This window comes from Arachis hypogaea, chromosome 20 (genome assembly GCF_003086295.3).
Source record: "Arachis hypogaea cultivar Tifrunner chromosome 20, arahy.Tifrunner.gnm2.J5K5, whole genome shotgun sequence".
Classification (NCBI taxonomy): domain Eukaryota; kingdom Viridiplantae; phylum Streptophyta; class Magnoliopsida; order Fabales; family Fabaceae; genus Arachis; species Arachis hypogaea.
In genome coordinates, this window is record NC_092055.1 from 122,705,100 (window position 1) to 122,717,235 (window position 12,136).

The 12,136-nt window shown below is 35.4% G+C and overlaps 1 protein-coding gene across 1 annotated transcript; it reads left to right on the forward strand.

Annotated features, from left to right (window-relative positions):
• Positions 1-4,320: 4,320 nt before the first annotated feature.
• Positions 4,321-7,119, forward strand: LOC112786264 (uncharacterized). The gene is made up of 5 exons (XM_025829661.2): positions 4,321-5,018; positions 5,097-5,309; positions 6,143-6,235; positions 6,362-6,463; positions 6,572-7,119. The coding sequence occupies exons 2-5, from the start codon at positions 5,154-5,156 to the stop codon at positions 6,962-6,964; spliced, it is 744 nt and encodes a 247-aa protein (XP_025685446.1). The 5' UTR covers positions 4,321-5,018; positions 5,097-5,153; the 3' UTR covers positions 6,965-7,119.
• The last annotated feature ends 5,017 nt before the right edge of the window (positions 7,120-12,136 follow it).

A 12,136-nucleotide genomic window follows, 5' to 3' on the forward strand; every position in this document is an offset into this window, starting at 1 on the left:
ATATATTTGGCCCGTAATATATGACATGCACACCAGTACCCTATGCATAGTATATTTTTTATTATTATACACTTGCAATTTTAAGTCTAATTTTTCTTTTTTTAAGTGTTTGTACCTTGAGAATTAATATGGTTGACCTGTATACTTAGAGTTCTCTTGCTCACCTTTTATATGTTGGGACCTAGCAGGGACATTGGAAGAGAATGACCTCTTTATCTGTGCAAGCAGCTTTTATTTCATCCACTCGATGCAAGAGGCATCTCCGTTCTCTTCCCTTGAGCATGCAACTTCATTCGCTCGAGAATTATAGTTCAACAATTCGCCTAGATCATGGTTGGATGCATTTTTCGCACACAGGAACATAGGAGATGCTATTAGTAGGGCGCCTACTGAACTAATATCGGTACGTGGTCAATCTGGCCCACCGCTCAGGGGTTCTTTTACTTCGTCGACCGGCGACAACTACTTGAGTGGGTTTAGTATCCTGTAACCATAAGACAAAGCCAAATATCTCATGATTTGTATGACTCTCAATGTTGTAGGAACTGTGTCAATTCGGAGCAAAGTACCGGAAGAAATTTGGCTTCGAATTCTTAACGACTACAAATTTGAGACACTCGCATAGGATACTGGAGGAGGTGAAGGTAAAAAATCAGTTTAGACATGAATAATATGATTTGTCCAGATGGGCCCACTTATGTTATATTTATATGTGATAGTTATATGTATGCCATCAAATCTTTAAAATCACTATTGCTATATGACTAGTGTTCTCAACAATAGTGTTGTGTGCTTGTTATATCCTTTCTGAGTCTAGGCTTGTGCATTGTGAAAATGGTGAATTTTTTTAAAAAATAAGACAGATCGGGTTGATCATTTGCTGCTTTGTGCTGTGATGCTATGAATGAACTCTTTTACCAAGCCTCAGCAAAATCTTTTTTTCTTGTATCATTCTCTCTAGCAATTTTGAGAAAGCCTACCCTACTAAAGATTATCAAGTAAACGAGAAAAACTTTTGGTCATACTTGCTGAGTTGCCTTGTTGGAGATCTGACATACTGGTCAGGCTCTCTTTCTCCTTCAATTACACGAATCACATTTTTAATTTATTCAAAAAATCCCCTGTCCTTGAACATAGTCAGATTTTCCTATGTACTGTCTTCCTATCTCTTGGATTGCCTAATTGTTCTGATGATCACTTTGGTCTAAGTTTAGGCTTGTGCATTGTGAAAATGGTGAATCATCTAAAAATTATGACAGGTCAGGTTGACCATTTGCTGCTGTGTGCTGTGATGCTATGAAGGAACTCTTTTATAAAGCCACATTTTTTAATGCAAAATCTATTTTTCTTGTCTCCTTCTTTCTAGTATTTTTGAGAAAGGTTACCACAGTAAAGATTATCAAGTAAACGAGTAAAACTTTTGGTCGTCCTTGCTGAGTCAACTTTATGGAGTCCTGACATACCGGTCAGGCTCTCTTGCTCCTTCAATTACACCAATCACATTTCGAATTGATTCGAAAAAACCCTGCCCCTGAACATGTTCGGATTTTCCTATGTACTGTCTCCCTAGCTCTTGGATTGCCAAATTGTTCTGATGATCACTTTGTTCTGATTTAGGCCCGATGCGAGAACAATCTTTTGGTTGAACTGGATTTTGCGTCCCGAGAGGAATTCATTTTCATAGAAAGAGGACTAACTAAACTCTGAGAATGTAAGTCCAACATTCCTTGTAGAATATAGTATCCTGACCATGTTCTCTATAAAATGTGTAATCTTATTCCAAGCATTTTGTTACGCTCTAACTTTCAGGACTATCACAAGAGAATCTTCAAGAGGAAACAAACGAGATAGGGGAGATAGTTCAAGACTCACTGGAAGAAGATCCCGTGCCCAGCAAGAGTTCCGATGAGGTTGTTTCGACTGGTCACAAGGTTTCTATGAGAAATTATGACCTCAATAAAATACCAGACGAGAACAAGATATTTTGATTCATCTCTAGTTTGTCATATTTTGATGGTGTTTTGTCAAATAATGTTACTGATCAAAATTTGTTTCCTTGAAGGCCGGTTATGTCTTGGTTGTTATTTCTAGACGTTTTTAACTTTTGGCATAAAACTTAATTTGTACTCATTTCAAGCACAATTCAATGCATGTTATATATAAGAATTTGCTTATTTTTAAATAATTCCAAGTCATGTTTTTCGTTAATCCTTCAAGAGCTTCTCAGGTAGACATTCTACCACTGTCTTGAAGAATCCCTCCTCTTTCTTTTTATCAAGGCTGTGAACATGTAGTTTAGATTATGATACGGATTTTCGTGATCTCATGGTTTAAAAATATATTTAGAGATTATTATACAAAGATATTTAATTGACGTTATATTTTCGTGATCCCATGTTTTAAAAATATGATTAAAATTTTTTTGCTTATTTGAGCCAGCTATTCAAAGATAACTATTCAGATATTTGTAGCAGTTATATTTGTCTTTAGTAATAAAAATAGAAGTGAATTTCAATAAGTACAAGATATAAAGGATGTCTTTGGGAAATTGTTTTAAATATGTAAAATAATTAGACTGTATACCATCCGGCTATAATGACTTTTACATATTGGAAATTGTCTTCAAAACAAATACAAGGTGTAAAATTTCATTTTTTGAATTGACTTCCAATATTCAATTAAATAATTCAAATAAGCAGGCTAGTTTGTCTCATCCCACAATATTTCCAAATATGCTTAGAAGATTTAGAATAGTATAATAAAAATCAAGTCAAATTAGTTTAGTATGTACTACGTTTAGTCTTTAAATTAGATATAATTTGGTAGAATATATAATATTGTAGTTTTACTGTTTTTTAGGATGAGTTTAGTGAACAAATTTAAAAATTCATCTATTCTTTTTTTATAATTATGAAAACCGTGAATTAGTAGTAGTATTATTTGAGAATTCATCCATTCCTTTTTTAGATTTAAGAAAACCTGTTTGAATTAGTAGTAGTACTATACTATCAGTTTGACCCACATCAGGAAGATCTTATTTTTTCTATATGTCAAGGCCCACACCACTGTCAAACCTTGAAGAGGTTAAACTAAATAAATAAATACCTAATCTTCCTCACAGCATCCCCAATCGCTCGTACATCCCCACTCCTCCCATAGATGAATCCTTATTTTCACTACCCACGCTGGAGCATCTGCGCAGCGTAGTCGGCATTGTTGCGCCCTTAGCTCCATCACGGTCGTCAGTCAACTCCTCTTCCACACGGTCGAGGTGCTCGTTGAGGTAACAAGTTCCAGCTCTTTCATGCTAATAGTTATGTGCCTCATATTGGGTCAGTTTCTTATGTTGTGACCTGTCGAATTAGTTGAATGGGTGCACTATATATCAATGCTATTATGAAGAAATCACATTACTTGACATCCACTGGTCACAAGTATTAATTAATTGAGATGCTGACCCTTTTCTTTCGCATGCAATCATTCTTTTGTTTTTAATTTTTATCAACTTTACATTAACTCTAAATATATATGGATATGAACATTCACAGATAAGATATAATTGGTTGGGGGGAGGGGGATGGGGTTGCATGTTCGTATCTTCAATGTCACTATAAAAAGGGGTTAAAGAATATGGCCACTGATAGTTTGATCTAATTTCTGATTTAATTTTTCACAAGGGGTAATGAGGGTTGTTAATTAATTCTTTAGGCATATTTTCTTAATTAATTCTACAATGATTATTAATGATGGCTGTTAACTTTAATTATAGTTTCTTAATTAAAAATATCTAGAATAAATACACTTGTGATAAATAGGAATATTAATAATTGTAATTAATAATCTAATATAGTAGACGTAGCTCATGCAATTAGAAAATTAGGAAAACTAGTAATTTATTTATGCTATGTGTACTAGGTTTCATTTTTCCAATAGAATGTCCTAAGGCTTTATTAGTGTGCTCGTCCATTAACAGCTTTCCTTTTGGACTTTGATTTTTCTGATTTATATGTAGTTGGATCATATGGAAAAAGAGATGCTATTAATATAATTAATACATGTACGTATATATACTGGTATTTACTATCTTGTTACATAGTTATAATGTGAGTAATGCTATTAGCCTAAGACGCGGTGGTTCCTTTAACATCCTGTAAATGTAGATAATTTTAGCTAATATCCAATGTTTAATTTTGGGAATTTAATACGACATAGAAGGTGAAAGAGAAATATCAGTTATTTGTTGGTCAATTATTCTATTCTTCCATGAGATATTAATCTATTTTGGCATGCTACATGTGTTTATATTAGGATTTTAAGATGCCCAGGAAAGCTCGCTTCAAGAAAGGCACAAGAGCGGAGCCACCGCGTCAGCAGCCTCTAGCTGCACCTCCTGTGTCTTCACCATCTGATGACGATGACTGGCTCATCCCTCCGCCCCCCAGTAATGGTGGTGTCTCAACAGCGGCTCCTCTGCAACCCTTTCGTTCGCCCAGGAGCGAACCAAGACCTGAGCCACAAGCTGCTAACAGTTCACAAGTGACGAAACCGTGCAATGAAGACATTGACCCGGAGGCAACCGAGGTAGATTCTTTGATGAACACATTGACAGGATGTTTTCTACTACTGATGCTGAAAAGCACAAAGGACGAAAGACTACTGAGTTTTGGGATGTTGATGTCATTGGTAACAAGTGTTGAACCATAAAACTTTTGAATTGATTAGCTAATGATATACTTATGTATGGCTCACATAAATAAGATTTTTTTTCTTTATTTATAGATTCTGAAGGAATAGTCAAGCAAGCTAAAATGAGTGTGAGGGAGACTATGGAGTGGTCTCTTAATGGTAGCAAGATCATACTGAGGTTCAATGAGGAACTACAAGCAGTGGGAGATGGTGCTGGCCTGTTGAGTGGCATTCTAGGAGCGCTGGGATCTGATTACAGCAAATTTCCTATCTGTGAAAAGAGTTGGGCTAAGGTGCGGGGCAAAGACAAGGTTTATGATGATTGCATAAAGGTAATGACTTTCGGCATTGTTTGATCATATCAAACCTTTCAACTTGCAATTACTTACAGGTGGGCATTGTCGTCGCAGGAGATATTCCACTTTCAGGATAGCAGTGGTAGAATCAAGAAAACACTTTTGCAATAAATGGGGAGGTCCTGGAAGGACACAAGGGAGAGGCTGTATGACTTGCATTATAAACCAACAAGGACACTTGAGCAGAATCTTAAGAAGTGCCCGGAGGGAATTCCTAGAGAGCATTGGAGGTGGTTCATTGACTATCGTAATTATCCTGCAACAAAGGTACCCCATTTATTTAATTATGACCAGGCCAATTCAATCTGTCACCCACCGATTAAATCAAAAACCTAATGATTCAGTGATTTAACCGGTTCAATTCTAGTAACTATTGATCCGAAATCTGATCTAATACATGTAATTTTTTAAAAATGAAATCCTTTCAAGTCTAAAAATGCAATTTTGATCATTTTTTGATATGATTTGATATATATAAATAGTTTATATTACAATTGATTTGAATTTGAACCCTGTTAATTAATATACATGTTTAATTAAATTTAATATATCAATTCTCAGCATAAGTCACGGTCCAGAAGGAATGTTTGACTAAAATCATAATATATACATGCATGATGATGAGATTGATGTACACCAACTTTTATTATTACAACCTTATTTTTTGTCTGTTCCCGTAAAAGATATTTGATTTAATTTGCCTACCCCTATTATTAAAATTTATGCCATATAATTGTTATTGGGCTATGTCACACATGCATGCTAAGGCTTTTTTTCGTTAGTTGTGGTGAGAGTTAGGGGTTGTATTTGCATATTAGAAATACAATAATATTGTTAACTTCTTATATATAAATAGGGATAGCATCCATATAAATATTGTTCTTGTTAAAGCAATACTTAACTTAAGATTATGTACAGTTTATTCAATTTCCATGCTAATATACTTACTGCCCCATTATATTGAGTCTCTTGCAAAGTAGGATATATATATATATATATATATATATATATATATATATATATATATATATATATATATATATGCTAAATAGTTATATTTATTACTTTAATTACATCAAGGTTACTGTTGATTTTAATAGGCGAAGTGCAAGCAAAACGTGCTGAATAGAAAGAAACAACTTTACACGCATACTGACAGTTCTAAAAGCTTGGCTACGACAAGGGAAGAAGAGGTAATATAAACTTGTAATCTAGTATAAGTGGCATTTAGTGTTGATTTATTTATAGAGTAAAACAACAAATAATTATTGAAAAAATTTAAAGAAGTGAAATTCATGTCATAAATTGTATTGTCACAGTCACAAAAACAAGGGAGGATAGTTGGTAGGGGAGAAGTATGGATCTTAAAGCACAAAAGATCTGATGGCAGCTATATACATGAAGAAGCTCGGAGGATTGGTGTAAGTACACTTAATCATTTATGCTGTAACATGTTGGTTTTAGTTATTAAAATGTCTTGAGTATGCTATTAGCCTAGTGTGATTGTGTAATTTTATTTATGCCTGTAGGAAAAAATATCTGAGATTGAGCAGCTGGATAAATCTACAAGAATTTTGTCAGAAAATGATTCCCTTGCCCAAGCTCTCGGTAAAGAGCACCCGAGTAGAGTGCGTAGGATGGGACATGGGCCGACACCAAGTCAACTCTTCCGTCCGAGTTCGCAGCCGCCGGTGGATAAAGTTCAAGTAGAAGAGGCCCAAAGGATGCTGTGTGAACTTCAGGCAGAGGTGACAACCAAAAAATTGAAGAGGAAAGCAATGGATGATGAATTAGCAGCAGAGAAAATGAAGAGGCAGGCAATAGGGAGTGTGCTGAGTTATCTGGTCCAACAGCAATGTGGAGAGCTACCTCTGCACATCGCTGCACGGATGAATTCTTTAGATGAACATGGCGGAAAATAGAAATTAGGTTTTATGTGATACTTTGTTTTTCAGTATATGTTTAGTTTATGTTAAGTATGTGAAGAACGAAACTCTCGCGCGATCTAGAATTTTCACAAATAAATTTCCGTTGTAAGTATAGCTTCTGGACCGACAAGAATTCCTTTCTTACAAAAGTTTGGTTGTCATAAGTAACAAAACCCAATAAAATTTATAACCGAAGTATTTAAACCTCGGGTCATCTTCTCAAGGAATTCCAGGGAGGTATGATTTATTATTGATTATGTAAAAAGATATGTTTTTGGTTTTTTTTTTAAAATAAGGAACAAGTAATTTAAATAACAAGAAAAATAAATTAATAATTAATAAAATCTCTTGGAAAGGTATAAGAATTGGACGTCCTATCCTAGTTATCCTTATCAGGTGTGAAGAGAATTGGATTCTGCTCCCACTTTTAATTAACCCTTGCTAAACAAAAGAAAGTCAAGTGAACAAATTAATTTGATTCTCAGGTCCTAGTCAACTCCTATGGAAAGACTAGAGTTATTGGAGTACAAATTAACCAGCAAAGAATTCCAATTTCAATCAACAGCTGAGTTTGATAACTCAAGTGTTGCTAATTACTTAACCAAAGCCAAAAGGGGAGAAAATCTACTTGAATGAAAATAATTTGGATACATAAATTAAAGAAAGCAATCATAAGTCTGAAATACCTCAAAATATATTAAATAGAACATTCAAATCTTAACATGGAAAAGTTAATAAGCCAATTTAGGAACATTAACAAGTAAAAGCATTGGAATAAATAAAAGCAGAAAATAAATTAAAGGAATATTGAACCTGTGATTGTAGAAGCAATCCTAAAATAAGAGAAATCTTAATCCTAAATCCTAAGAGAGAGGAGAGAACCTCTCTCTCTAAAACTACATCTAAAACCTAAAACTATGTGAATATTGTCTCTTACTAAGTTGTTCTACATATCTATTTTGACTCCTCCATTCTTTGGCTTATATTCTGTGTTTCTGGTTTGGATTTGGGCCAAAAAAAGGGTCCAGAAATCGCTGGGGGCATTTTCTGCAGATTCCTGTACGTGGCATCTATCACGCGTTCGCGTGGGTCATACGTTCACATCATCTTGGAGTTTTCCTTGTCATGCGTACGCGTTAATTGCATTTTGTTCAAGGCGCGCGTCCGCATCATCTACGTGTTTGCGTCACAGCATTTTCGCGCTAGGCATGCGTTCGCGTCGTCCATGCATTCGCGTCGCTGCCTTTTCTTCAAAACTCCATTTTTGTGCTTTCCTTCCATTTTTGTATGTTTCCTTTCTGTCCTTTAAGTCATTCCTGCCCTATAATCTCTGAAATCACTTAACGCACATATCAAGACATCGAATGGTAATAAGAGAAGATTAATATTAGCAAATATAAGGCCAAAGAAGAATGTTTTCAATCGTAGCACAAAATCAGGAAGGAGAATGTAAAACATGCATTTTGTATGAACAAGTGTATGAAAGATTGATAAAATCCACTCAATTGAGCACAAGATAAACCATAAAATAGTGATTTATCAACCTCCCCACACTTAAACAATAGCATGTCCTCATGCTAAGCTCAAGAGAAGCTATAAGGGAGTGAAGAGGAATGGTAGAATGTATGAAATGCAACCTATCTATATGAATGCAACTACATGCTAAGATGTTTCTATCTACTTGGTTAAAAGTAAATAAGCTCTCCAAGACAAAAATAATTCAAATTTCACTAATTAAAATTATACAATAAAGACAAGTAAACTTGTAAGAAGACAGCTTATGAAAGCAGGGAACATAGAATCAAGCATTGAACCCTCACTGGTAGTCTATATGCACTCTAATGACTCAAGTGTATATGGTAATTCACTCTACTCTTCTCTAATCTTGCTTTCTAAACTTTGTTCTTTATCTAACCAATCAACAAGTATTTAATGTACCAATGCAAATATCATGAGGTCTTTTCAAGGTTGTAATGGGGCTAAGGTAAGGGTGAGGGTATATATATGGCTAAGTGAGCTATAAATTGAATCTTTAATTAACCTAAGCTTTCACCTAACATACATATACTCTATATAATTCTAATTCATGCATAGCTACCCAAAATTCCCACTTTTGCATCACATACTCATGTATCAACTTTTCTTTAATTTTATCACATATACATTGATTTTTCATTAACTTAACATTGGGGTAATTTTGTCCCCTTATTTATTTACTTATTTATTGAATATTTTTTTTGGATTTTTTAATTATTTTTTTTAAATAGAAAAATAAACATAACTTATCAATACACATGGATTTTTAATTTTTCTAGTCTCACATGAGTAGGTACCCAAATTCTCAATATTTTATCAAAGTAAAAACATAACATATTCGTTTATTAACCCATGTTCCCACAGTTTTCCCACACTTAATTGTTACACAATCCTTATCTTAAGCTAACCAAAGATTTAATTGGGATATTTAATTATTTTTCTGCTTAAGGCTAGTGATGTGGTTATAGAACAGAATAAATGGGGATAAAAAGGCTCAAGGTGGCTAACAAGGGTGATGTAAAAGGTAGGCTTATTTGGGATAAGTGAGCTAATAACAAATAATGGCCTCAATCATATGCAAGCATGTAAATACACTAAATAGTGGACATATAGAATGGAACAAAACAAAGATTGCAATCATAGGGAAGAAAACACACAAAAATAAAATATTATGGTTAAATAATGTAACCATATAAATAAGCTCAAAATCTCACAGGTTGTGTGTTCTTTGGCTCAAAAACTATGTCCCAAATACAACTTCAAACAAGTTTAACACAAAAATTTTGATTTTAAATTAGTGAAATTTTTCAAAAATAGGGTCCTAGAAAGACTTATTATTTTTCAACCAAGTAGTACGTAAATGCAAACAATCAACTACACATGCAATCTATTATGCAATGCAACAATGAACTAATAAAGAAAATAAGACATTGGTGTTGAGAAGAGAATAACTAACCCATGGAGATCAATATCGACCTCCCCACACTTAAAGATTGCACCGTCCTTGGTGCATGCTGAGATGTGCAGGTGGACGGGCTGTTCCAACTGGCACTTTTCTCCAAAGATTGTGCAGGTGGACTTGTTTGTTTTCCCATATAGAAGTTCTTTTCCTTTTCTTTTCTGGTGGCCATCCTGAAAGAAGGGAAAAAGAAAAAAAGTAACCCAGAAACAAAGATGGAAACAAATAAAATATGGGTGTTTAATGACAAATAATAAGGGTCTCAATTACATGCTAGCTACAACGTGCAAGTGAGAAAATAATAGAAGCACATGACAAATCAGGAGTGCAAAAATTACAACAAAGGGGAAGAGACAGTAGACAATGAAGACAATATAAATTCATGTCAATGCAAAAGGAATACAGGTATCATAAAAGATTGGCATTGACAGATAATTAATATCATCCAACAGTGTGAAACAAGTCACTAAGCATCAAAATAATACCAGAAAAGATACAACAGTTGAAAAAAGAAAATTTAACACTAATAAAAAATAATAAATTTAGAAAAAAAATAAAAATATGCACAAAGTGAAAATGCAGTGAAAGAAAGTATGCAAATAAGTAAGTAAAATAGAATGGAAGTGAAGAAGGATGATGAAGAAAAAGAAAGTAGGAAAGAAAGAAGAAAGAAGAAAAGATAGAAGAAATTAGGATTAGAGAAGAAAAGATAAGATAATTGGTACTAATCTGGATAAGTTGTGCGATGCAGGCGATGCGGACGCGTGGGTCACGCGTTCGCGTGTTTTGTGATATTTTCAAGTGACGCGGACGCGTGGGTCACGTGGTCGCGTGACTTGATTTATGCGAATGGCGCGAGGGCAGCCATGCGTTTGCGCAACTCTCTGTTTTAAACCCATTTTGCCAAATTTTAGGGTGACGCGATCGCGTGGTTGACGCGATCGCGTGAATGGCCATAGTTTAAAAACGACGTGGCCGCATGGGGCACGTGGTCGTGTGATAGGGCTGGTGCTTCCAGCATCATTCTAGCCCAGCTCCATCATAACTTGCTGCCATACACCTCTTTTACGTCGAATTTTGGGGCACGCGTTCGCGTGGGTGACGCGGACGCGTGGGAGGCTTGTTTTCAAAATGATGCGGACGCGTCATTGACGCGGTCGCGTGGGCATAGTTGTGCCTAAGGCGCGCCTCCAGCCACGCTTTCACGTGACTTTCTGTTCATATTTCTTTTCTTCATAATGCACATGTGACGCGGACGCGTCAGCGACGCTTACGCGTCGCGTGCATTTTTTTTAATGCAGTATGCAACATGCAGAATGCATAATACAAATGCTGATATGGAGGTTATGAATGATTCCAGGTTCAATAGAATAAAACAAAACTTTAAGACAAACAAAACGAAATAAAATTAAAATTGAAAAGGAACGATCATACCATGGTGGGTTGTCTCCCACCTAGCACTTTTAGTTAAAGTCCTTAAGTTGGACATTTGGTGAGCTCCTTGTCATGGCGGCTTGTGCTTGAACTCATCCTGAAACTTCTACCAATGCTTGGACTTCCAATAAGCTCTATCAATACCAAGTAAATTTCTCAAGCTTTGATGGAGTTTTTCACAAGTTTTGAGCTCCCAAATTTGATCCTCATATATGCCTGGATCCCAAATCTTGTTTCTGCATCCGTCTTCAAGTTGATCATCATGGTTTCATCCGGGTGGCAAGCACTCTGAATTCTCTACGGAGTACCAAACTCTTCTTTTAAATCTAACCAAATTATCACCAGTTGAGCCCTTACATCTTTCTCTTGAAGTATCAACCTTGATAAGCCTTGATTTGTAACTCCAACCACTAAACATTCTTCTCTTACGCTTAATGCCACAAAGGTTCCTAAGTTGGCCGTCCGTTTCAAGAATACCGTACTCAAGTGGGATAGGAAGACGAACAGAGATAAGTTTTACCCACTCAAGTGAAGGAGTAGACGACAACCTAGGTGGAGAAGTCTCCAACGTTCTTGACAAAGCGTACTCAACTCTCGTCCATCCTTTTCGAAGGGCTTCTACTTCCACATCAATTGCAGACTCAATCAGAGAAGAGTCTTCATACTCAAGGAGTTCATTTGAGGATGTAGATTTATCACTAGGAGGACTTGATGCATGATTCTCATCACCAAGAAAA

Coding starts and splice junctions, on each gene's coding strand:
- LOC112786264 (XM_025829661.2), top strand. CDS start 5,154: ATGGGGAGGTCCTGGAAGGACACAAGGGAGAGGCTGTATGACTTGCAT. Junction 5,310..6,142: donor GTAATTATCCTGCAACAAAG/GTACCCCATTTA, acceptor TGATTTTAATAG/GCGAAGTGCAAGCAAAACGT. Junction 6,236..6,361: donor CTACGACAAGGGAAGAAGAG/GTAATATAAACT, acceptor GTATTGTCACAG/TCACAAAAACAAGGGAGGAT.